Below are 24,047 nucleotides of genomic sequence, written 5' to 3' on the forward strand. Positions count from 1 at the left end.
AAATAAAACACTTAAATTAGCTAAAAATCAGGACTTTAATAGGTCCGGTCAAAAATTACCAGAACATTATAAGTGTATAGTAGACCCGAACAGAAAAGCAAGGTTAAAGGAGTTAGGCCTCTTTCACACGTCCTGATATTTCCAGTACCAGAAAAACCAGTTCGGAGATTATTATTATTATTATTTATTATTATAGCGCCATTTATTCCATGGCGCTTTACATGTGATAGGGATATACATAGCAAAAACATTTACATAATCTTAAGAAAACAAGTCAGCGACTGGTACAGGAGGAGCGAGGACCCTGCCCACGAGGGCTCACAGTCTACAAGGGATGGGTGAGGATACAGTAGGTGGGGGTAGAGGAGGTCATGCAGTAATGTGGTGGAGCGGTGGTTACTGCAGGTTGTAGGCTTGTCGGAAGAGGTAGGTCTTCAGGTTTCTTTTGAAGGCTTCCATGGTAGGCGAGAGTCTGATGTGTTGGGGTAGAGTTCCAGAGTAGGGGGATGCACGGGAGAAATCTTGTATGCGATTGTGGGAAGAGGAGATAAGAGGGGAGTAGTGAAGGAGATCTTGTGAGGATCGGAGGTTGCGTGCAGGTAAGTATCGGGAGACTAGGTCACAGATGTATGGAGGAGACAGGTTGTGGATGGCTTTGTATGCCATGGTTATGGTTTTGAACTGGAGTCTCTGGGCAATGGGTGAGTGAAGGGCCAGGGAAGGGATTGACAGAGGGGAGAGGCAGGGGAATAGCGGGGGGACAGGTGGAATAGTCGAGCAGAAGAGTTTAGGATAGATTGGAGGGGCGCAAGAGTGTTGGAAGGGAGGCCACAGAGCAGGAGGTTGCAGTAGTCAAGGCGGGAGATGATGAGGGCATGCACTAGTGTTTTTGCAGAGTCTTTGCTGAGGCATGCACGGATCCAGGAGATATTTTTGAGTTGGAGTCGGCAGGAAGTGGAAAGGGTTTGGATATGTGGTTTGAAGGAGAGATCAGAGTCCAGGGTTACCCCAAGGCAGCGAGCTTGTGGGACTGGGGAGAGTGAACAGCCATTGACGTTGATGGATAGGTCAGATGGGGGATATGAATGAGAGGGTAGAAAGATGATGAACTGTTTTATCCATGTTGAGTTTTAGAAATCTGACAGAGAAGAAGGATGAGATGGCGGACAGACATTGTGGGATTTTGGTTAGTAGGGAGGAGCTATCGGGTCCAGAGAGGTAGATCTGTGTGTCATCAGCGTAGAGGTGATACTGAAAGCATGGACATGGAGATATCCATGTCCGTGTGCTGCCCGTGTGCCACATCAGGAGCACACGTGCCAGCATCTGGGAATCAGTCTACAGTTAGCGCTGTTCCCGGCAAGGGGGGTCAGCACCAGCAGGGACAATAATGAGAGTAGTAATGTCTGCCCCCACTGTGTCCACCTGTAAAAATAAGAATAAAATAAAAAAATCCTTAAACTCACCTGTCCTAAGTGTCCCCGCTGTAATCCTCTGACCTCTGATGCAGAGGAGCCGGGGAGAATGACTCCTGCAGCGAGCGGGCCCTTGGTCTGTGCTGAGCTCAGTGAGTGACAGGACACCGCTTGCTCAGCACAGCCCCGGAGTCGCTCGCTGCAGGAGTCATTCTGCCTGGCTCCTCTACGTGATTGGTAGCATGAATTACAGCGAGGGACACTTAGGACAGGTGAGTATAAGGATTTTTTTTATTTTATTCTTATTTTTATAGTTGGACACAGTGGGAACCGAATACTACCCTCATCATTGTCCCTGCTGGTGCTGATTGCAGCACCGGCAGGGGACAATGATGAGGGCAGCGTTCAGCACCCAGCGCTTGGGAATAGCGGAAACTGTACCGCTCATTCCCAAGCGCCGTTATGTGTCACACGGATGGCATACATGTGCGGTACGTGTTTATACGGACCCAATGACTTGAATGAGTCCGTGTGATCCGTGCTGCCGGCCAAAAACAGACATGTCAGCGTATGGAGCGCACGGACACACGGTGCGTGGAAACACACTGACATGTGCGCAGACCCATTCATTTGAATGGGTCTGCGTGTGTCAGTGTCTCAGGTACATGTGGAAACTGTCACCACTCGTACCGGACACACTGACGTGTGAAAGAGCCCTTATTTGAAGAGCTACATGTGAATGGTGCATCAGTGAGCATGATCCATCACAGCTGCATTTACATGGTGTTCTTCAGAGCACTGGTTCTTGGGATCATTGGGGTCCCAGCAGTCAGACCCTCAACGATTGGAAAGTTCTCAGGATAGGGGATTACTTGGGATAATCCATTTAGACGGGTTTTCCAATATCTATTTTTATTTTCCCATAGGAATATTGAAAATAATAAACCAATATTAACCCTCCCAAAGGCTAATGTTGCCTTTCCGGCAACAGGACTGGAGAAGTGGTACTGTGCAGTGTATGTATACATTTGTACCCAACATTCAGTGTGTATATATATGTATATATACACTGCTCAAAAAATAAAGGGAACACTTAAACAATAGAATATAACTCCAAGTAAATCAAACTTCTGTGAAATCAAACTGTCCACTTAGGAAGCAACACTGATTGACAATCATTTTCACATGCTGTTGTGCAAATGGAATAGACAATAGATGGAAATTATTAGCATTTATCAAAACACACTCAATAAAGGAGTGGTTCTGCAGGTGGGGACCACAGACCACATCTCAGTACCAATGCTTTCTGGCTGATGTTTTGGTCACTTTTGAATGTTGGTTGTGCTTTCACACTCGTGGTAGCATGAGACGGACTCTACAACCCACAGAAGTTGCTCAGGTAGTGCAGCTCATCCAGGATGTCACATCAATGTGAGCTGTGGCAAGAAGGTTTGCTGTGTCTCTCAGCGTAGTGTCCAGAGGCTGGAGTCGCTACCAGGAGACAGGCCAGTACACCAGGAGACATGGAGGGGGCCGTAGGAGGGCAACAACCCAGCAGCAGGACCGCTACCTCCGCCTTTGTGCAAAGAGGAACAGGAGGAGCACTGCCAGAGCCCTGCAAAATGACCTCCAGCAGGTCACAAATGTGCATGTGTCTGCACAAACGGTTAGAAACCGACTTCATGAGGGTGGTATGAGGGCCCGACATCCACAGATGGTGGTTGTGCTCACAGTCCAACACCATGCAGGACGCTTGGCATTTGCCACAGAACACCAGGATTGGCAAAGTCGCCACTGGCACCCTGTGCTCTTCACAGATGAAAGCAGGTTCACACTGAGCACATGTGACAGATGTGACAGAGTTTGGAGATGCCGTGGAGAGCGATCTGCTGCCTGCAACATCCTTCATCATGACCGGTTTGGCAGTGGGTCAGTAATGGTTTGGGGTGGCATTTCTTTGGAGGGCCGCACAGCCCTCCATGTGCTCGCCAGAGGTAGCCTGACTGCCATTAGGTACCAAGATGAGATCCTCAGACCCCTTGTGAGACCATATGCTGGTGCGATTGGCCATGGGTTCCTCCTAATGCAGAACAATGCCAGACCTCATGTGGCTGGAGTGTGTCAGCAGTTCCTGCAAGATAAAGGCATTGAAGCTATGGACTGGCCCGCCCCTTCCCCAGACCTGAATCCGATTGAGCACATCTGGGACATCATGTCTCGCTCCATCCACCAACGTCACGTTGCACCACAGACTGTCCAGGAGTTGGCGGATGCTTTAGTCCAGGTCTGGGAGGAGATCCCACAGGAGACTATCCACAACCTCATCAGGAGCATGCCCAGTTGTTGTAGGGAGGTCATACAGGCACATGGAGGCCACACACAATACTGAGCCTCATTTTGACTTGTTTTAAGGACATTACATCAAAGTTGGATCAACCTGTAGTGTGTTTTTCCACTTTAATATCGGGGGTGACTCCAAATCCAGGTCTCCATTGGTTAATAAATTTGATTTCCATTGATGATTTTTGTGTGATTTTGTTGTCAGCACATTTAACTTTGTACAGAACAAAGTATTCAATGAGAATATTTCATTCATTGAGATCTAGGATGTGTTATTTGAGTGTTCCCTTTATTTTTTTGAGCAGTGTATATACAGTACAGACCGAAAGTTTGGACACACCTTCTCATTTAAAGATTTTTCTGTATTTTCATGACTATGAAAATTTAACATTCACACTGAAGGCATCAAAACTATGAATTAACACATGTGGAATTATATACTTAACAAAAAAGTGTGAAACAACTGAAAATATGTCTTATATTCTAGGTTCTTCAAAGTAGCCACCTTTTGCTTTGATGACTGCTTTGCACAATATATGTGATACTGTGTTTGCTATGTATAATTGCAGCATCACCTATGTAACATATATACAGTAGTATCACCTATATAATGTATACACTGCAGTCACATTATCACCTATATATTGTATATAGACTGCTGTATATACATTATGTATGTGATAGTGCTACCGATGTGTATATATTATTTAAGTGATATTGCAATTATACACAGCAATCACAGTATCACTTATGTAACATATATACAGCAGTATCAACTACGTAATATATATACAGCAGTCACAGTATCACCAATATAATGTATATAGACTGCTATATATACAATATATAGGCGATACTGCAACTGCTATATATAATCATAATATCCCCTGCATAATATATGTACAGCAGTAGCAGTATCACCTATATATTGTATTTACAGCAATATACATTATATAGATGATACTGCGACTTCTTTATATACATAAAAAAATTGGGGGCCCAGTTGGAGCTCTTACTTTGGGGCCCATGAGCTTCAAATTTCGCCACTGACTAGGACTTTGGCAGCCATGTGCTGGCATAACCCTGTCGTACTGGCACCCAGAATGCCAACCCAGCCGGATGCCAACCTGGGCAACTTATTCACGGACGGACACTTCTACAGAAACATAGAAAAACCATAAAAGTGATGTGTCTCTATAATACAAAAGCTGAAAAAAAAATACAACGGTGGCAGAAAAAAAGTGCCAAGAACATAGGAAGAGTTGGCGTCCCTGCCTGCTCCCTAGAAATGTGCTTCAATCAATGCCGCCATTTAGGCACCACGTAGGACTGTCTGCTCCTATGGCACACCCCGGCAGATAATAAGTGGCGCCGCCCCTGGCCAAGTCCACACCGGCGCTACTAATACCAGCACTCATTCAGAAGTCTGCTCTCCTGATGCAACAACTCAAAAAAGAGTTAAAAGAGAGAGGGTGGGAACAGAATTAGGAGAGAAAACTTAGCACCGAGAGGGGAAGGTGGCAGGAACAAAAGAAGGAGAAAAGAGAATGTTAGAGAGGAGAAAGGAGGGAGCCCTGCTGTGGGCACAGGTGGCACAAGTGGGCCCTGCACTCACTATCTCTACTGCCAGAATCGCCCTTTTCCTGGTGCGGGCATAGGCGGTGACCAGGCTCAGGCAAACCGGTGCTCTCCTCGGCTCCAGACTCCGACATGCTGGCACACAGGGCAGGGATGGAGCTGCCAGCAACACGCGCGGTGGGAGCTGTCACTTGGGCGCTCTCGGGGGCCGGCGCTGGGTTTGTACATAGGCAGAGGTGGCCTTTGTCAAAGCGTGCACGCAGCTGACTCTGCAGCCCTTGTCAGAGCATGTGCACTGCTAAGTCTGCAGCCCTTCTCAGAGTGTGCACGCGGCGGAGGCCTAGAGTGCAAGCGAGAGTATGCACACAGGACCTTCAGTGAGAAGTTTTGACGGGCCGGCGGCCCACTTTGTAGTTCAAAGCCGGCGGCCCATCGGGAATCTGCCCGCATTGGCAGATTACCAGTCTGGGCCTGGTCCACTTCAACCCCTTCTTGTTATATGATGTACAGCTTCATCATATGTCAGATCCCTGACTTTGATGTGAGCTTGCATGCCGAGCCCCCATCTTTCCTGGCAGATGATCGCTGAATTATTCAGCCACCATCTGCCTCTAACAACAAAGGGTGGAAAAAGCTCCGCCTGCAGTTGTTAACCTGTTAAATGCTTCTATCAATCTCTGACAACGACATCTAATGCGTACCAGCAGAGAGCGCGCCCATGACGTAATCGGTTGCCATGACAGGCTAGGGTCTGCTGAAGACCCCCATGCCTGTCATTACAGTACTCCTGTGAAAGCCAGCCTGTATCTTGCGTTCATCGAGACCGTGATTTTCGCCATACATATGCTATCCCCTAAGGCAGGGGTGGGCAATTAATTTTCCCAAGGGGCCACATGAGAAACTGGCACTGCTTTTGAGGGCCGAACCAGTCGGCTGAACTTAAAGGGGTGGTCCGAAACCAAAGGTGAATTTCATACTAAACATTTATCTAAATAATGTAATTTTCTAATCTCCTTTTTTTATATACTTCAATTGAAAATTCCCTAATATACCCTCTCCAGTCTGACTTCCAGTCTTTTTTTTTTAACCTCCAATGGCATTTTGTTTGGAATACTCACACAGGACGTCATAAGGTGGTAGAAGCTGTGGTCACTTCCGCAGCTTCTGCCCCCTCCATGAAATGAAGTGGCATCAATTATGTCTGTTTCAGAGGTTGGGCTAGTCCCTGCTCTACTGATAATGCATCGGTTATAAATTATGACCTATGGACAGTATGAGCTCCCGGCACTATATTCCTTTGAATGAACAGTGACAGTGCACTCCCTTGCTGGCTCTAAAGAGAAGTGATGAGCCAGCAAGAGAGTGCGCTGTCAGTGGAAATTGTAAGGACACCACGCAGCAAGCAGGGACTAACCCAGACTCCGAAACAGAGGTCACTGATGGTGCTTCGTTTAAATGTGAGGAAAGCAGCGTCAGTGATCGCATCCTTTTCCCCTTGATGACGTCCCATGTGAGTATCCCAAAATGCTCTGGAATTCTCAACAAAACATCATTGGATGAGAAAAAACAAACAAGAAGTTAGAGTAGAGAGGAAACGGTAGGGAATTTTTAATTGAACTGTACTAGATAAGTGATTGGATTGAATTAAATAGACATTTAGTATGAAATTTACCTTCTGTTTTAGGCCGCCCCTTTAATTCTGCTCAATATTAATTTTATCGCTTTATAAAAAGAAGGTGATTATATGATTACGTTTACACGAGCGATGTCATGATTGTCATCCAGAAAGGCAGACTATTTTTATCATCTGTATTGTGATCCATTTTTATATATCAGAAGTGAATAAAATGTACAAAAACAAATACAGTTTCGTATGATTGTAATGGAAATGTATCTGTAAAAATCAGATGCCATACAGATGATTAATATGTGATTCAATTTTTTTTTTGCAAACTCTGACTTCAATAAGTGAGTGTTATCCGATACACAGAAGAAACTGGTGTGTGCTGTGATCTTTTTCACACGGATATTTGGTCTGTGTTAGGCCACGGCCCCACTATCAGTATTCAGTCAGTATTTTTTCTCAGGAGTGGGTGATAAATGCAGAACTGGTGACTTGTTTCTATTATATCTTCTATTATTCTCTGATTGTTCCTCACCTGGTTTTGGCTCCCACTCCTGAGAAAAAATACTGACCAAATACTGACAGTGGGGCCGTGGCCTTAAACTGTAATCTGAATAGCTCAATTGCAAAGCATTGCTACTAGTCCTGTCCGTGTGAAGTCAGGTTTATTTTATTTTTTTCACGAAAAGCACTAGGACCGAAAATACAGTTGTGTGAACACACCCTGATAATACTTGCTACAATAAAGTTTATCATAGCAAGCATTGGCAATTGATCAATCAATACATAAATTGGGAGCATGTGGAAAAAAAAAGTTGTTTGCCCACCCCTGTTCCACATGCATAGATCCACATCACATGTGGGGCAGGAGGTAACAGGCAGGTGGGGGGGATCTTTATTAAAGTCTATGGCTGTGATAAGTCACAGATCACAGCAGGGAGCATTGTGAGGAGCTTAACACTTACCTCACCTGCACAGGACATAGAACACAGCGCAATAACTCAAAAGCTCAGTGTAAAGGGTGAGGTAAGGGTTAACCCTCACTCAAAGGTGGAGAGGCAGCAGAGTATGTGGGGTGCAGTTTGGGGAGCACATAGAATATCCCAGGTGAGGAGGGGCACTTCACTGTTGGAGTCATTCACTAGGAATGCAAATGTTCTCTCCGATCAGTCTGAGCTGCCAGGGGAAGACTCAGTAAGCTGCAGATAATTAGCTGCTCTCACTGAGTGTAAACTGCGGTCTGAGAAAGGAGGCAGTGCTGTGCTGTGAACTGATCAGCACAGTAGACACAATGTCAGCTCCTAGCTGTTATTTTACACCATGGGGCTCAACTTAGATGTCACTTGCCCACTATGTGCAGCAGATGGGTTTAGTAGTCCAAGTTTCCCTCTTCTTGAACACTCCTGACCTGAAGACATTACAGTAGCTCTGCTCTGCAAGCAAGGAACTGAGCATCCCCACATCCACCAATGAGAAGATGGCATCCACAGGGGGGCGGAGCTACAATCAGAATGCTGAGTCTGAGTAAGATAATAGCTCAGGCTTTCTCCTGCGTCTGGCTGACTGTGTCAGCGGGCCACACAGAAGCGGTCAAAGGGCCGGATGTGGCCCGCGGGCCACAGTTTGCCCAGGTCTGCCCTAAGGGGACTAACAAGTGCGGTAAAAAGTGAAAACAAATGTTTTTAAAAATATGAAAAAAAATAAAAAAAAACATAAAAGTTCAAATTACTACCTTATTGCCCATTAAAAATAAAGATGATAAAAAAATTAAAACGACACATAAGTGGTATCGACATGTCCAGAAAAGTTGATTTATGAAATTATAAAATTCTAAAATTAATTAACCCAATTTGCAAACATTGTAAACAGAAAAATTAAAAAATGCCAAAATTGCGTTATTTTCGTCATTGAAATACCACAATAAAAGATGTAACAAGCGATCAAAATGTCATATCTTTCCAAAATGGTATCAATAAAAACGTCGTCTCACCCGCAAAAAATAAGCCCTAACACAGCTCCACTGACTGAAAATGAAAACATTACGGGTCTCGGAAAATAGTAATACAATTAAAAATCTTTTTTTGTTTTAAACTTCTGATTTTTTTCACCACTAAAATAATAAAAAATTTGGACAAGTTTGGTATCACCATAATTGTGCTGATAAGGAGACTCAAATTGCGAGGTCATTTTTATCACACAATATACGTCTTAAAAACAATTCCCAAAAAACAATGTCAGAATTGTTTTTGTTTTTTTTTCACAATTCCACCGCACTTGGATTTTCTTTCCGATTTTCCTTTGCACTATGTGGTAAAATGAATGGTGTCATTCAAAAGTACAACTCGTCCCAGAAAAAAAAACAAGCCCTCATGTGTCTATGTGGACAGAAAAAGAAGGAGCTTATGTCTCTTAAAAGAAGAGGAGGAAAAAAACTTAAAAGAAAAAACGGCCACATGAGGAAGGGGTTAAAAACACAAAACTTTGATAAATGTTTGAAGCAATTCATAAAGCCACATCTACTGATATTTTACATTGCTAACTATGAACATCTTCTTCCCCTTCACATTATAGAACATACCAAGTGACACCAAGTCTGGCAGAACTATATATACCAGACAATGTAGTTCATTATGCAGCATATATATAGTAACATTTACATTCATGCTGTATAAATGGATATCTACGCAGTTCTTATCTCGTCTTTCTCCAACATTTCGACTGATGCCTTGAGGACTGTACTATGATTGCTAAGAAAAGTGTTTATCATTTGTGTCTTAATAGGCATTAATGTCTTTGTTTGTCCTGGCATCCAAAGATGGATGGGTTGACATCATGTATGACGGACTGGATGCGGTTGGGGTAGACCAGCAGGTACTACATTATGAAATATAGAGTGTCTGGTACTGCATGCTATTATGTGCTGCAATATGGTTATCTTATTTGAAAATCTTGAGAAAATGCCATGTATATTACATAAAATACCACTTCTACTCCACTATTGGCAAGCTTCAGACACATTTTCTCACTTGTGTGTTGGACTATGTTTACACAATTTCTGCCCCAATATGCATGATATAGATATTTCTAATGCAAAAAAAGTACAATGAGTTGATCATGGAATTTCCTTCTATAGTGTCCTCAATGATCAGTTTTAAAAGAGGTTGTCACGGATTTAAAAAGGGACTAATGTGTTAAAATATTAAAATAAACAATCATCATCCATTCTAGCCCCCAATCTGGGATCAATGCTTCTGTGGTCATCAAGAGTCGTTGTTCACTTCTCTGTAGCGATAATGTTATGTACATCTATATGACCGCTGCAGCCAATCCCTGGCCTCAGAGATGAGGTCAGTGATGGGCTACACAATAAATGTGAAGGAAAAACAAATAAAAGAAGTAAACAAAGACCAGTGGGGAACAGCGGAGGGGCAGCGCTGAAGAAGCACGAGATGAATCAGATATGTAGTCATTATTTTTGTATTTTAATACATTTCTTGCTCTTCGTCCATTTTTTTTTTTTAAAATTCCTTTTGATATATGGAGGAACCCAGCAGCAAGTATCTTATTTCCCTTTAACACAATCACAGCCCAAAATAATAACTTCTCAGACATAGCTATTTCCCTCCCAAGGTGTGAAATTATAATTGCAGACTTTATGGGACTAATATATCTCCAGTAACCACGACAATGTCTAATTAGTCATAAAGCAATGCTACCCATATTCTAACTAGTAGCAGTGTGTGCAGAGATTTTGCCCCTTATATTAATTTTGCAGATAATTTATATACTTTAGCAGAACTAATGATATATATATATATATGTATATATATAGTATATATATTAAATGATATAGAAGGGAATGCTCCATGAGAAAAAAAATTAAATATTATACACTTTGTGATATCGTAATTTTTTTTAGCCATGTGCAGAAACCGAATTTACATGTACATGTATGTGGGTTTGTAAGCAGACAAACAGGCGAAAAAAAATCAATTGTGTTTTTTTTGTGAAAATAACTCGCCTGTGTCTTTATTGTACCCATCCAGTCTCTTGACCTGTTTAATATCATGATGTCTGTTCTTTTCAGCCAGTGATGAATTACAACCCCTGGATGCTCCTTTACTTCATATCCTTCCTGCTGATTGTTGCATTCTTTGTCCTGAATATGTTTGTGGGGGTGGTGGTGGAGAATTTTCACAAATGTCGACAGCACCAAGAGGAAGAAGAGGCCAAGAGAAGAGAAGAGAAAAGACTGCGCAGGATGGAGAAAAAGAGAAGGAGTAAGGAGAAAGAGCTGGCCGGTCGGTAGTCTTTGAAAAAATTTTTGAGTGCTGCTTGACTTTTGACAGGCGCTCACTCCCTTGCTGAGATGGCCGCTTATTAGAGGCATGGATACTGTAGTCTCTTTGTGCATGGATAGGTAGCAAATTAGTTGTCAGGGGAAAGATGGTACAACAACTTACCATTACTATAAACTTAACTCATAATTGGTTCCCCAAAAGTCAATTTTCTAAAATATACTAGATCTAGGTACATCATGTGACTGACCAAAAATGCATATTCTCAGCACTAAGGTATAGCATTAGAAACAGAAGATCTGTCATTATTACTGCTTGCACAATGACACCTGGGAATCGCACAAGGACAGCTTTTCACAGTCCTTGCTAAATTAGGCTCAGCAAAATGATGTAGGGTATATTACATTTCTAATCTAAGACATTATATGATTAACTGTAGGATAAAAAGTGACGTGAGACCATGAGAGATGGTAGATCACTACTTTTTGTTTTTTTGGTTAGTTGTGGGTCATGGGTTGAGCTGGTTAAAATAATTATCGGAGTATCGAAAGCGTTATTTCTGGACAGTGCAAGGGTAGGTCTACATGAAAACTCACGACCAATCCTAAATGCCTCAACTGCTTTTAAGGCATCTAAGGGGTTAATCAAACAGGATAAAAAATAAACCAGATCCTGGACAGTGCAGTGCAACGGCTATGTAAGACAGCCGGCACCCACTACAGATAGCATGGCACAGCTCTCCAGCCCATGCTATCCACTGGTTACACAATCATATTTGATGCTTTAAGAAAACCGCAATGAGGACATAATGATATCTCCATTTGCAAGAAGGAGATAATATATAGAAGGAGATATATCTTTATATCAGATAGCGCTCCATTTTTAATTGGGATACACAAATGCCCCTGCATAGACATGGCTCTAGAAGATACTGTAAAATTCCAGCTTTTTTGCAGCCACCTCTAGAGGGAGTATGTGAGCATACTGCATACTGCCTAACAGAATGCCGTTTGCTGCCATATTCTCTTTAATGGGGACTATAGACATGTCTGTATAGAGCATTTGGAGTGAACAGTCCTCTTCTATATAATGAGATATCAAAAAACTAATTGGGACAATCAATTAACAGAAAAACTGTTCGAAAGTTTACATTCACGTTAAAGTTCAAGGGGTTTTCTCAACATCGTAAAGAAGTAAAATTACAAAGTGCTGGTAAAAAAAACAAGCAACTTTGCACTTTACTTTTTATTAAACATTCTCTTCGTTCTCAAGGCCGGTCTCCTCGGCTAGAAGTGCAGGGCTTAAAAGCTCTTTTCTATAGAACTTGTAAGCGCTGCTGGATCATTGGATCCAACTAGCTTTAGTGCCACTCTTTTCCTACCATGCTGCAGACACAAAGCTACCTCTGCTTGCAAAGTTAGGATCAGCAGTGTGACGATGGTGTTAGTCTTTACTATCAATCAATCAGGAGCACACTCTCCCCTTCCACTTTCGGCAAACAGGAGGCTGGGGAGAAGTGCGCTCCTGAACAATGATGCTAAGACAACCCCTTTAAGACCTACTAAGATTTTGAATTATTTCTCATAACTCCAGACAACATCTAAACTAGTTGTAAATTTACTTTTGGCGAACCCTTTATTCCAGTTTTTTTAATTAACAGTACTAACATGTAAGAGGATTGGCACTTTAACAATAACACCATTATTATTTTAGAGTCTTTCTCCTTGCATTTTGTCTGACCCTACATGTGCTATCCTAGTATGCATACGATAGTAGAACATGCTTTCCAGAACTCTTTTATTCGCCAGGGATTTGACTTGTAGAGACTTTTGTCAGAGCTGAATTAAACATGTTATACTATCGTCGTGCACGTAGCTACTTAGCATGGAGATTCTTAGTAGTGATGCGATTTAGACAGTAGCATTGACAGTGATTAAATGGGCTTTCCATTTTAAAATGGCAGGACAACACATTGAAGGGGAGTTATTTTTCACTGTTCCTTACTATTTTAACAGTTTGAATATTGAGGTTGGGTATTTTACAGTAACCTTTGATATGAGAGAGAAGAAAATATTAGTAATTTTTATTTATTTTTTAAATGGAAAACCCTTTTAATACATTTTAACGGCTAGCATGCATTTTAGAGGTGCTTATTCTTAACATACTGTTTAACGGTTCTTTTTGTTAACTGAATGCAACTTCTGGCCTAAAAGAAAAATCTGAAAATTCAGAGGATACCATCAGTAAGGTTTAATAGAGAATTGTCAATCAAACCTTAGGTAACAGACTTACAAGCTGCAAAGTTGCCTCTAAACGAGTTTGGCTTTTACTGAACTTTAGACCTTGTTGTGCCAGAGACTGGGGCATACCAGAGGATCCTGCAGTAGTCGGAAATGTCAGGCCAACAGAGATTTTTAAAGTACCACTCTGAGGGATTTTTTTTATTTCACCTCCGGATAGGAATCAGTAATGTATGCTTCCTGTGTGTAGAAAAATACTTACGGGTTGCCCTCTTCTGCTGTTCCCAGCGCCACTCTGGCTCTATTCTTCACTATTTGATACTGGATGGCTCACTTCAGTGTTTGTTGTCACTTCTTAATGTAAGTTTATGAAATTCAGAACGAAGCTCTTGTAGATTTGTGTTAAGAAAGAAAGTAATGGTTGGTAGTGCCTTCCAGCCAGTCACAGCTGTAGTCACAGGATGGCGGAGTGGCGGAGAGAGACAAGAGTAGCAATGGAACCAGTAAGTAGTTTACTACACTCACTGAACAAATATTACTGATACTAAACCAATGGTGAAAAAAAAGTGCCAGAATTGTACTTTAAGGGTAAGTGCACACATTAAGTATATGGTGCAGAAATTTCTGCACCATTTCTGCATCTCTTGGCAGGAAAAACGCACCTTCAAAAATACGTGTTTTTGCCACATTTTTGCAGCGGTTTTTACTTGTGTTTCTGGTGCAGATTTTTCTCCGCTCATTAGTACAAGGGTAAAATCTGCAGCAAAAATGCTGAAAGAATAGACATGCTGCAGATTTATATCTGCATCAAATCTGTAAGTCACAAGTAAGCAACGTGTGCATGAGACTTCAGGACTCTCATTCACTTTGCTGACATCAGGAAACCCTTCAGGTTTTGTGACAAATCTTCACTGAAAAAAAACAGCAAAAATGAAACGTGTGCACACAGCCTAAGCCTCTAAAGATAATTTTCATATTACCCTTTATTTTAATTAATGACAGTATCAAATCAAAGGATATTATTAAAATTAGTATAGATCACATAAATCAAATTTCACAGGGAACATGATATAAGTAAATGTATCAATTATGTAAATTCATTTTCAAATTCACTGTAAAATCAGGTTTGAACCATTGTTCTAGTGAAACGAGACATTACTTCATGTGGCTGATGAAGAAGTATAGTGTGGCTGATGAAGGAGTATAGTGCAGCAGAGCACATCTCACTGGTGATAAAATGAGCATCTTATCATTACTTCAAAGTAAATAAAAACATCTAAAACAAAAGCGACAAAGACAAATCTAGTGCTACACCAGCATATACTTAGGAGAGTATTGATGGACCTAACCACCAAACTAATAGTGTAAGTGGATTTATTTTATCAACCTACAGGCTTTTTAATGCTGGCATGACATACTATGAACATTTTTGGGATGAAAATGTGATATATGTTTACCTGAACAAATAATAATGCTAAATCACTAAACTTTTCTGAGGCATGTAACAACATGGCATGAACATATTGTTGTAAGCAATGGTCATTTTTTTCTATAACTAGAGGGGATATCATGATATAGTCCGATGTACAACAGGTTATTGAGCGGGGCGAGCTTAGAAGATTGATATATAGGTTTGTAGGCAAAGATTCATTCTGGAATTAGGAGTCCGGTGGGCGGTCCATTCAGTGATTGGCAGCTATCTCTGTAAGCACAAAAGGAAAGATGACAATCAAGTCCATCCGCCCCCTGTACTCCGAAGCCAACAGTGAGCAATCAATAAATGACTTATATTGTATCTTTATCCCCACGAGTGATATATCAATCAACTCCGTTCCTTCTGCTTGATATCATATATTTATATTATGCGGCCTGCTGAGCGAAAATTATATTCAATGTTAAAAGTTCCATTTAATACTCAAGAGGAGATTGAAAAGAACATTGCCACATAATGGCTCTGGGGGTAGTTATCACATTTCACATCTCTTGGATAATAAAGCCAGGTAATAAGATATGTGCATAGTATAATCTGCATCAGTTCATGGTTCACGTAGTGAAATTGCAAACACAATTACAGCATAGACTTTTATAACACACTCGAGAATACTCCCTCCTACCATTACTTGTGTTCAACTTACAGGAACACAAGATTGAGTTCTTAACATCAGCTGAAAACCTTATATTCATAAATCAGTATTTTTTTGTGCTGCGGCTACTTGCAAGTTATCATTAATATTAAGGAAAAATTCAGATCTGTGTCTGTCTGGTGTAGTACTTCAATAAATGCAGATAATAATTCCAAAAAATAGATACTTAACCCATTCCTAGCGATTTTCCGTTTCCTCTCCTTATTTCAAGAGTCATAACTTTTTTATATTTCTGTCGTCATAGCCATGTGAAGGCTTGTTTTTTGCAGGACTAAGTGTACTTTTGAATGACACCATCCATTTTATCATGTGATGTGCTGGGAAGCGGGCAAAAAATTCTAAGTGTGGCTGAATAGCTAAAAAAAACTTTTAATTCCGCCTCAGGTTTTTTATTTTCAGCGTTCATTTTATGATTAAAGTGACCTGGCAATGTGATTCTCTAGGTAAGTACGATTACGATGATACCAAACATGCATAGTTTTTGTTTTCTTTAAATGATGAAAAAAAATTCAGAACATTGTAAAAAAGAAAAAAATGGAGATGGAGCTGTAGGAGAGCCAAATATTTGTATTTTTTATTTAATATTTCTTTATTTTTAATGAGGGAAGAGGGGGGTAATTTGAAATGTTATATTTTTTTATTTTTTTCATATTTTTTATTGTATTTGTTTAAGTCCCCTTGACCCTGTGATCATCCAATCATGAGTGCTATATACAACAATGTCACAGTACTGCTGTATATAGAAAAAATCATGGTCACCTATGAACACTAGACATGGGCTGGCTTTCAGACAAGTACTGTCAAGACAGGCATGCGGGTCTTCAGCAGACCTCTGGCTGTCACAGCAACCCATCGACGTACTGTGATCACGTCACAGAAGCACCGATGGGCGGTTAGAACGTTGCAACGCCCTTTTGGCGAGCAGAGCTTGGATCCACGCAGAGCTGTTAGAGGGAGAGTAACTCAGCCACCATCTGCTGGCAGAGATACTGACTCAGCTTCTGAGCCCTCATCAAAGTCAGGGAGCCGACATATAACGTACCAGTACATCATATGTCGGTAAGGGTTTAAAGGGGCTTTCCAAGATTGTCGTACTGATGACCTTTCCTTAGGATAGGTCATCAACATCAGATTGGTGGAGGTTTGACGTCTGGCACTGTCTACCAATCAGCTGTTTTTAGGTTGAGCAGTGGCCAGATGTAAACAGCTAATGGAACTGAAAAGCACACTCAGTTCACTGTGTAGTAGTCATTCCTGGTTACTGAATATCAGCTTCTATTCACTTGAATAGGAGTTGAGTTGTAGACCCTTAAAATGGGTACTGCACTCTGAGCAGAGCTGAAAATGGCTCATCGGTTTGAGTGCCGTTTGTCAGACCTCCACCGATTTGGTTTTAATATTATTGTTATTATTTATTATTATTATAGAGCCATTTATTCCATGGCACTTTACATGTGAAAAAGGGGTATACCTACAAGAACAATTGCAATAATCTTGAACACAATGTGACAGCGACTGGTACAGGAGGAGCGTGGACCCTGCCCGCGAGGGCTCACAATCTACAAGGGATGGGTGAGGATACAGTAGGTGAGGGTAGAGCTGGTCATGCAGCGGTGGTTACTGCAGGTTGTAGGCTTGTCGGAAGAGGTGGGTCTTCAGGCTCCTTTTGAAGGTTTCCACGGTCGACGAGAGTCTGATGTGCTGGGGTAGAGAGTTCCAGAGTAGGGGGGAAGAACGGGAGAAATCTTGTATGCGATTGTGGGAGCAGGAGATAAGTGGGGAGTAGAGAAGGAGATCTTGTGAGGATCGGAGGTTGCGTGCGGGTATGTAGCAGGAGACTAGGTCAGAGATATATGGAGGAGATAGGTTGTGAATGGCTTTGTATGTCATGGTTAGGGTTTTGAACTGGAGTCTCTGAGCAATGGTGAGCCAGTGAAGAGATTGGCAGAGAGGAGAGGCCAGGGAATAGCGGGGGGACAGGTGGATTAGTCGGGCAGCAGAGTTTAGGATGGATTGGAGGGGTGCGAGAATGTTGGAAGGTAGGCCACAGAGCAGGAGGTTGCAGTAGTCAAGGCGGGAGATGAAGAGGGCGTGCACTAGTGTTTTTGCGGATTCATGGTAGAGGAATGTGCTGATCCGGAAGATATTTTTGAATTGGAGTCGGCAGGAAGTAGAAAGAGCTTGGATATGTGGTTTGAAGGAGAGTTCAGAGTCCAGGGTTACCCCAAGGCAGCAAGCTTGAGGGACTGGGGAGAGTGGACAGCCATTGACGTTGATAGATAGGTCAGTTGGGGGGGGTGAATGAGATGGCGGAAAGATGATGAATTCTGTTTTGTCCATGTTAAGTTTTAGAAATCTAGCAGAGAAGAAGGATGAAATAGCGGACAGACATTGTGGGATTTTGGTTAGTAAGGAGGTGATATCAGGTCCAGAGAGGTAGATCTGTGTGTCATCGGCATAAAGGTGATAATGAAAGCCATGAGACTCTATGAGCTGTCCCAGGTCGAAGGTGTAGATGAAGAAGAGCAGGGGTCCTAGAACTGAACCTTGGGGGACACCGACAGATAGGGGGCGAGATGAGGAGGTGGTGTGTGAGTGGGAGACACTGAATGTCCTGTCTGTTAGGTATGAGGAGATGCAGGATAGGGCCAAGTCTGTGATGTCGAGAGATGCAAGAGTCTGTAGTAAGAGGGAATGGTCCACTGTGTCGAAGGCAGATGACAGGTCTAGGAGGAGGAGGATGGAGTAGTGTCGCTTAGATTTGGCGGTTAGTAGGTCGTTGGTGACTTTGGTTAGTGCAGTTTCAGTAGAATGGTGCGGTCGGAAACCAGATTGTAGGCGGTCGAAGAGGGAGCAGGAGGAGAGGTGGGAGGACAGCTCAGAATGGACGTGTTGTTCCAGTAGTTTTGAGGCATAGGGGAGAAGTGATATGGGGCGATAGCTAGTCAGAGAGGATGGATCAAGGGAGGGCTTTTTGAGGATGGGTTTTGATTGAGGCATGTTTGAAGCATGAGGGGAAGACACCAGTTGTTAGTGACAGGTTGAAGAGGTGGGCTAGGGCTGGGATAAAGATAGTGGTAAGGTTTGGGATGAGGTGGGACGGGATTGGGTCAAGTTTGCAGGTGGTGAGGTGTGATTTGGAGAGTAAAGAGGAAAGTTGATCTTCCGTAATGGTGGAGAAGGTGGTTTTGGAGGAGGAGGGTTGAGTAGGTGTGGTGACTTTAGGCAAAAGCTTTGTCTGATGGTGTCAATCTTCTGCTTGAAGAATGAGGCAAAGTCTTCGGCTGAAATAATAGGAGAGGGAGGAGGCACTGGGGGACAGAGGAGAGAATTGAAGGTGTTGAATAGTTGTTTGGGGTTGTGAGACAGGGAGGATATGAGAGATGCGAAGTATATTTGTTTTGCTGCAGTGAGTGTGGACTTGAAGGTAGTGAGGGACTGCTTGAATGCGATGAAGTGCTCATTAGAGTGGGTCCTTTTCCATCTACGCTCAGCAACCCTGGAGGCCCTCCTCAGTTCTTTAGTCAGGTCAGTGTGCCAGGGTTGCCTATTGATTGTGCGAGCTTTAGTATGTGTGAAAGGGGCGATCAAATCAAGAGCTGCATCTGTTGTCGTGTTGTATAAAGTGGCAGCAACATCTGCATCATGTAAGGAACTAATGTCTGTAAGAGGAAGGAGGGATTCAGAGAGTGAGTGTAGGTCAAGGTGTTTGAGATTTCTGTGAGGGTATGCAAGTTTGTGGAGTGGAGATTGTTGCCCTGGAGAGGAGAGGGAAGAGAAAGTAAGTAGGTTGTGGTCAGAGAGAGGGAGAGGTGAGTTTGAGAGGTTAGATAGGGAACAAAGGCGGGTGAAGATGAGGTCCAGTGTGTGGCCGTCTTTGTGGGTGGGTGTGGAAGACCACTGAGTAAGACCGAAGGAGGAAGTGAGGGATAGAAGCGTCAATGGGGATGTTAAAGTCACCCATGAGGATAGTGGGGATGTCAACGGAAAGGAAATGAAGTAGCCAAGTGGTGAAGTGGTCAAAGAAAGTGGTGGTTGATCCTGGGGGGCGGTGAATGACAGCCAGTTGGAGGTTGGAGGGGGAGTAGATGCGCACGCAGTGCACTTCAAAAGAGGGGAGAGTAATTGAGGGCGGCAGTGGGATATGGGTGAAGGAGCAGTTATCTGAGAGGAGGAAACCTATTCCTCCACCGTGCTTGCTGGTGGGGCGGGGGGTATGGGAGAGGTGGAATCCGCCGTACGAAAGTGCAGCAGGAGAGGCCGTGTCAGAGGGGGTGAGCCAGGTTTCAGTTATACCGAGGAAGGAAAGCTTGTTAGTGATGAAGAGGTCGTGAATGTAGGAAAGTTTGTTGCAGACGGAGCGAGCGTTCCATAAAGCTCCTATTAAAGGGACTGGGGAAGCGGGGAGTGGGTGGATGGGTATAAGGTTAGAAGGGTTACGAGAGTTAGGGATAGATCGTGGGTAGGAGGTGGAAGTGATTGTAGGGATGTGGTGAGGAGGGCCGGGATGTGGAGAGATGTCGCCGGCAGCGAGGAGGAGCAGAGAAAGTGTTAGTAGGTGGGAGCAGCAGAGGGCATGAGGTGGCTGTCTGTGTTTGGAGACAAAGTATTGGATGTTGAGGAATAGCTCTGAGGAGGAGGTGAGATGGGTGGGGGAATGGAGGGAGAGATGAAGAGTTCCTTACATTAGTAAATAGGAGCAGAGAGGTATAGAGAAGTCTGCATGGGAGGCAGGACGGGAAAGCTGAGTCACATACCATTAGTAAATAGGAGCAGAGAGGTATAGAGAAGTCTGCATGGGAGTCAGGACGGGAAAGCTGAGTCACATACCATTAGTAAATAGGAGCAGAGAGGTATAGAGAAGTCTGCATGGGAGTCAGGACGGGAAAGCTGAGTCACATACCTGTAAGAGGAATGGATAAACAGAGATGCTGATTAGAGTGCGGTGGTGGCAGGTAAGGTACAGTCTGCATGCATCATATTATTCAAGATTAATTCAAATTTCTCACACTTAAGCAATGGACACTTAAGGTGATGGACACAGACAATAGTTAATAGTTCTGGAAAGGTCATCAATGTGATAAGCCTGAAAAACCCCTTCAAAAGAACTAAGTAAAAGAAAGTTTATCACACTCAGAATTTTGAACTATGAAAGGCAAAAGGAAAGAGTTCAAATTTTTCCCAGTGCACCTATCATAAATGCCTAAAATGGTAATAATCCAATAATACCATCTTTAAGCTACATCATGTTGCTTCCTTCAAACACCCTTCCACGCAAAATGTATATTATGGGGTACAATATGGAATATAGAAGATGTGGGACAATATGGAGTATCTGTATCTGGATATTTTGAAATAGAGCCCTGGGCTCAACAGGGTGGAAATAGTTAAAATGGGCTTATGTTTGAAACTAATGCTGAAAGACTGAATTGGGTGTTGATGTCATACATGGAACTGGCAAAAAACAATAAATGTGCCCCATTGTGCTTGCAGACTACTGATATTCCTAGAGAGTTCACATTTCTGTAGGCACCCAAGACAAAACACAGTACATAGCCACGATTCTTCAAGTAGTTTTAGCTGGAATTCTGGCTTAAAACTGCTTGAAGTGTTGCAAAATTTTTGCGCAACGTTGCGAAAACAAATGTTTGACCAGTCTTGGCCAACTGAGCCAACTTTGAGAAAAGTGGACAAAGCTTGGGCATAATGCTGCGTGACCAAATTCATTCACAAAAGCAGTGTAAATTATGACAGACATGTACTCCAGTCAGAGCCGGAGTAACATTTATGGCAATAGCTCACACCTCTTAATGAATTTCCCGAGAGCACAGTTCATCAAGACTGTAATGCAAAATAGCCATAGTCTGTATCAGCTTGCTTAAGAGTTCTTTTTTTGTTTTGTTTTGTTTTTTTGTACAAAATGATTTTTTGTTTTAAGTGGGTACAAGTGATAATTTCCTTAATTAGAGTTTTAAAGGATCTGTTAATGATTAGTTGCTGTGTGTTAATAGGATTTTACAAAACCCCATTTACTAGTATTGTACTAAAAATTATTGCTCATGTTCAGTTCAGAATGTCCAAAAATTTATAAGAAATCTTCATTGTCCAAACATACTTGATGATCTGCTTAGTTTTATCACCAAATTTCTTACAGATGATAGGATCCCTTGAGATGATTATCCAATTTTTAACTTTTGACATTTTTATATTAAAGGGGTCGTCCAGCCTTAGGCTTCAAGTCTGCAGTCACTCTTTTGTATACCTCCTGCCACATTCTGAGTAGACTTGCATTGAGCGAGTTTGCACCCATCTAGTCGGCATGTGACCGCTGCTCCAGGCACCGTAAAATCCTCACAGTATGAACTGCTTGCAATATGAGGTTTCACAAGTTTAAAGTTACAAAGAGTGACTGCAGACTTGTAGCCTAAGTCTAAGTGCCCACGATGCAGAAATGCTGAAGATTTTTTTCCGCTTCTCCCTGGCCGGAAAAACGCATGCGGATTTTACATGTGTTTTTCCTGCCAGGTAGAAGCGTTTGTCAGGCGTTTTTGCATGCATTTCTGCATGCGGGTTATCAAGCGCTTTTCCAAGCGATTTTAGCATCACTTGGAAAGTGCTTGACAACTTGGTCACACTATATACATCCATGCAACCGGCATGGATTTATATAGTGTGACCAAGTAATAGTTAAAAAAAAGAATAAGAATAGTAAAAAATAAAGATTATACTTACCTTCCGATGGCCCCTGGTCTTTTCTCCACTACGTCCGGTCTGTTGTATGGGTCGCGGTGTTGTGAAAGGACCTGCCATGACGTCATTTAGTGACGTCGGCGGTCGCGTGACCTGTCACATGACTAAATGACGTCATGGCAGGTCCTTTCACACCACCGCGACCCATACAACAGACCGGAAGCATCGCTGAGGAGACCGGGGGCCATCAGAAGGTAAGTATAATCTTTTTTTTTTATTTTAAATTCTTTTTTAACAGGTTCTATGGTACCGAGGTCTGGATGAGAGTCTTCTCTTCTCCAAACCTGGGTACCATCCGCACATTAAATCGCATAATATCTGCTTGTGCAAATGTGCTCATATGGATATTATGCGGTTCAATGCAAGTCAATGGCGGCAATTACGCTGCGTGTCCACAAAATTAATGGACATGCTGCACATTGTTCCACAATGATAATCCGCAGCGGAAATTTCCGCAGCATGTGCACAGCATATGCGGATTATCATTGTGGACCATGGGGCACGTATTACCAAGCGTTTAAGCGTTTTCACTGCGGAAATTCCGCAGCAAAAACGCTTGAAAAACGCAAAGTGGGCACGCCGCCTAAGGCCGGACTACCCCTTTAAGGCCACTGTTTTGCAGATTGGGCAAAGACAATAGTTTAGAAATGGGTGAAATTCAAGGCGGTTGAATGTTTCTTTCTGGATTTTCGGCTCTATAAACCTAACATCAGGGTGAATGTGAGGGCTTGTTTTGCAGTTTCTAATAACCTCTTAAACTATCCATTATTTTAAAAATGCAAAATTGTAAGGTCCAAGCATTTTGTTTTTTCTTTACTGTGAAATTAGGAAGACAGAAAAGGAAATTGGGAAAAAGGATTGTTGGAGTATATATAAATATCATTCTACGAACCATGAATGAATTTGCAGATTAGGAGTGTTAAACCCTATTGCTGTCCCACAGCAATTTAAATCTGAGATAATTTGTAGAAAGTCATAATAAGCATAGATAAAAAATAATGTTTGATATCTTTAAAAATTGTCAGTGTCTTTATAATATACAAAATTGTGAACAATTCTTAAAGGAGATCTGTCACTTATGACATTTGTTTAGTAGTGATGAGCGAGCGTGCTCGTTTAACCCTTTAAACGAGCACGCTCAGGTGCTCGCCGAGCATTTGCGCCGTGCTCGGCATCTAGGTTTGATCCGCCGCGGCTGCATGTATCGTGGCTGTTAGACAGCTGCGAAACATGCAGGGATTGCCTGTTTGCTAGGTAATCCCTGCATGTGTTGCAGCTGTCTAACAGCCGCAGTGGATCAAACTTAGATGCCGAGCACACCGCAAATACTCGGCGAGCACCCGAGCGTGCTCTTTTAAAGGGTTAAACGAGCATGCTCGCTCATCACTATTGTTTAGTAAATACTTGTATTGTCCATGAAATAACCATTCTGTAGAAACCTTTACTAGAACTGTATTCTGCTGTTATTCTGTAAATTGTTATTCTGTAAATTAATATATATTAAAAAAGGAATAACAAAGGGTCAGTACAACACAGATTTATAACAGAAGATGCCCCAGAATAGTTATCACATGCAGAACGCAAGTATTTACTAAAACAGATATGAAAGGAATGGTGACAAGTCTTCACTAATCTAACATGATTTTTTCTTTGAAGCT

General features: G+C 42.4%; 1 protein-coding gene across 7 annotated transcripts in view; it reads left to right on the top strand.

Moving 5' to 3' along the window:
* Positions 1 to 24,047, top strand: part of CACNA1G (calcium voltage-gated channel subunit alpha1 G) — a 464,209-nt gene that overhangs the window by 339,735 nt on the left and 100,427 nt on the right. For 5 of the 7 annotated variants that reach the window (XM_073684087.1, XM_073684094.1, XM_073684091.1 and 2 more), the window contains exons 24-25: positions 9,739 to 9,828; positions 11,045 to 11,258. In XM_073684087.1, the coding sequence (XP_073540188.1) occupies positions 9,739 to 9,828; positions 11,045 to 11,258 (304 nt within the window). The remainder of the gene's footprint in view (positions 1 to 9,738; positions 9,829 to 11,044; positions 11,259 to 24,047) is intronic. The other 2 variants (XM_073684089.1, XM_073684092.1) reach the window with 1 other exon arrangement.

This window comes from Phyllobates terribilis, unplaced genomic scaffold (assembly GCF_046119375.1).
Source record: "Phyllobates terribilis strain yellow unplaced genomic scaffold, ASM4611937v1 Scaffold_5__5_contigs__length_657084704, whole genome shotgun sequence".
Classification (NCBI taxonomy): Eukaryota; Metazoa; Chordata; class Amphibia; order Anura; family Dendrobatidae; genus Phyllobates; species Phyllobates terribilis.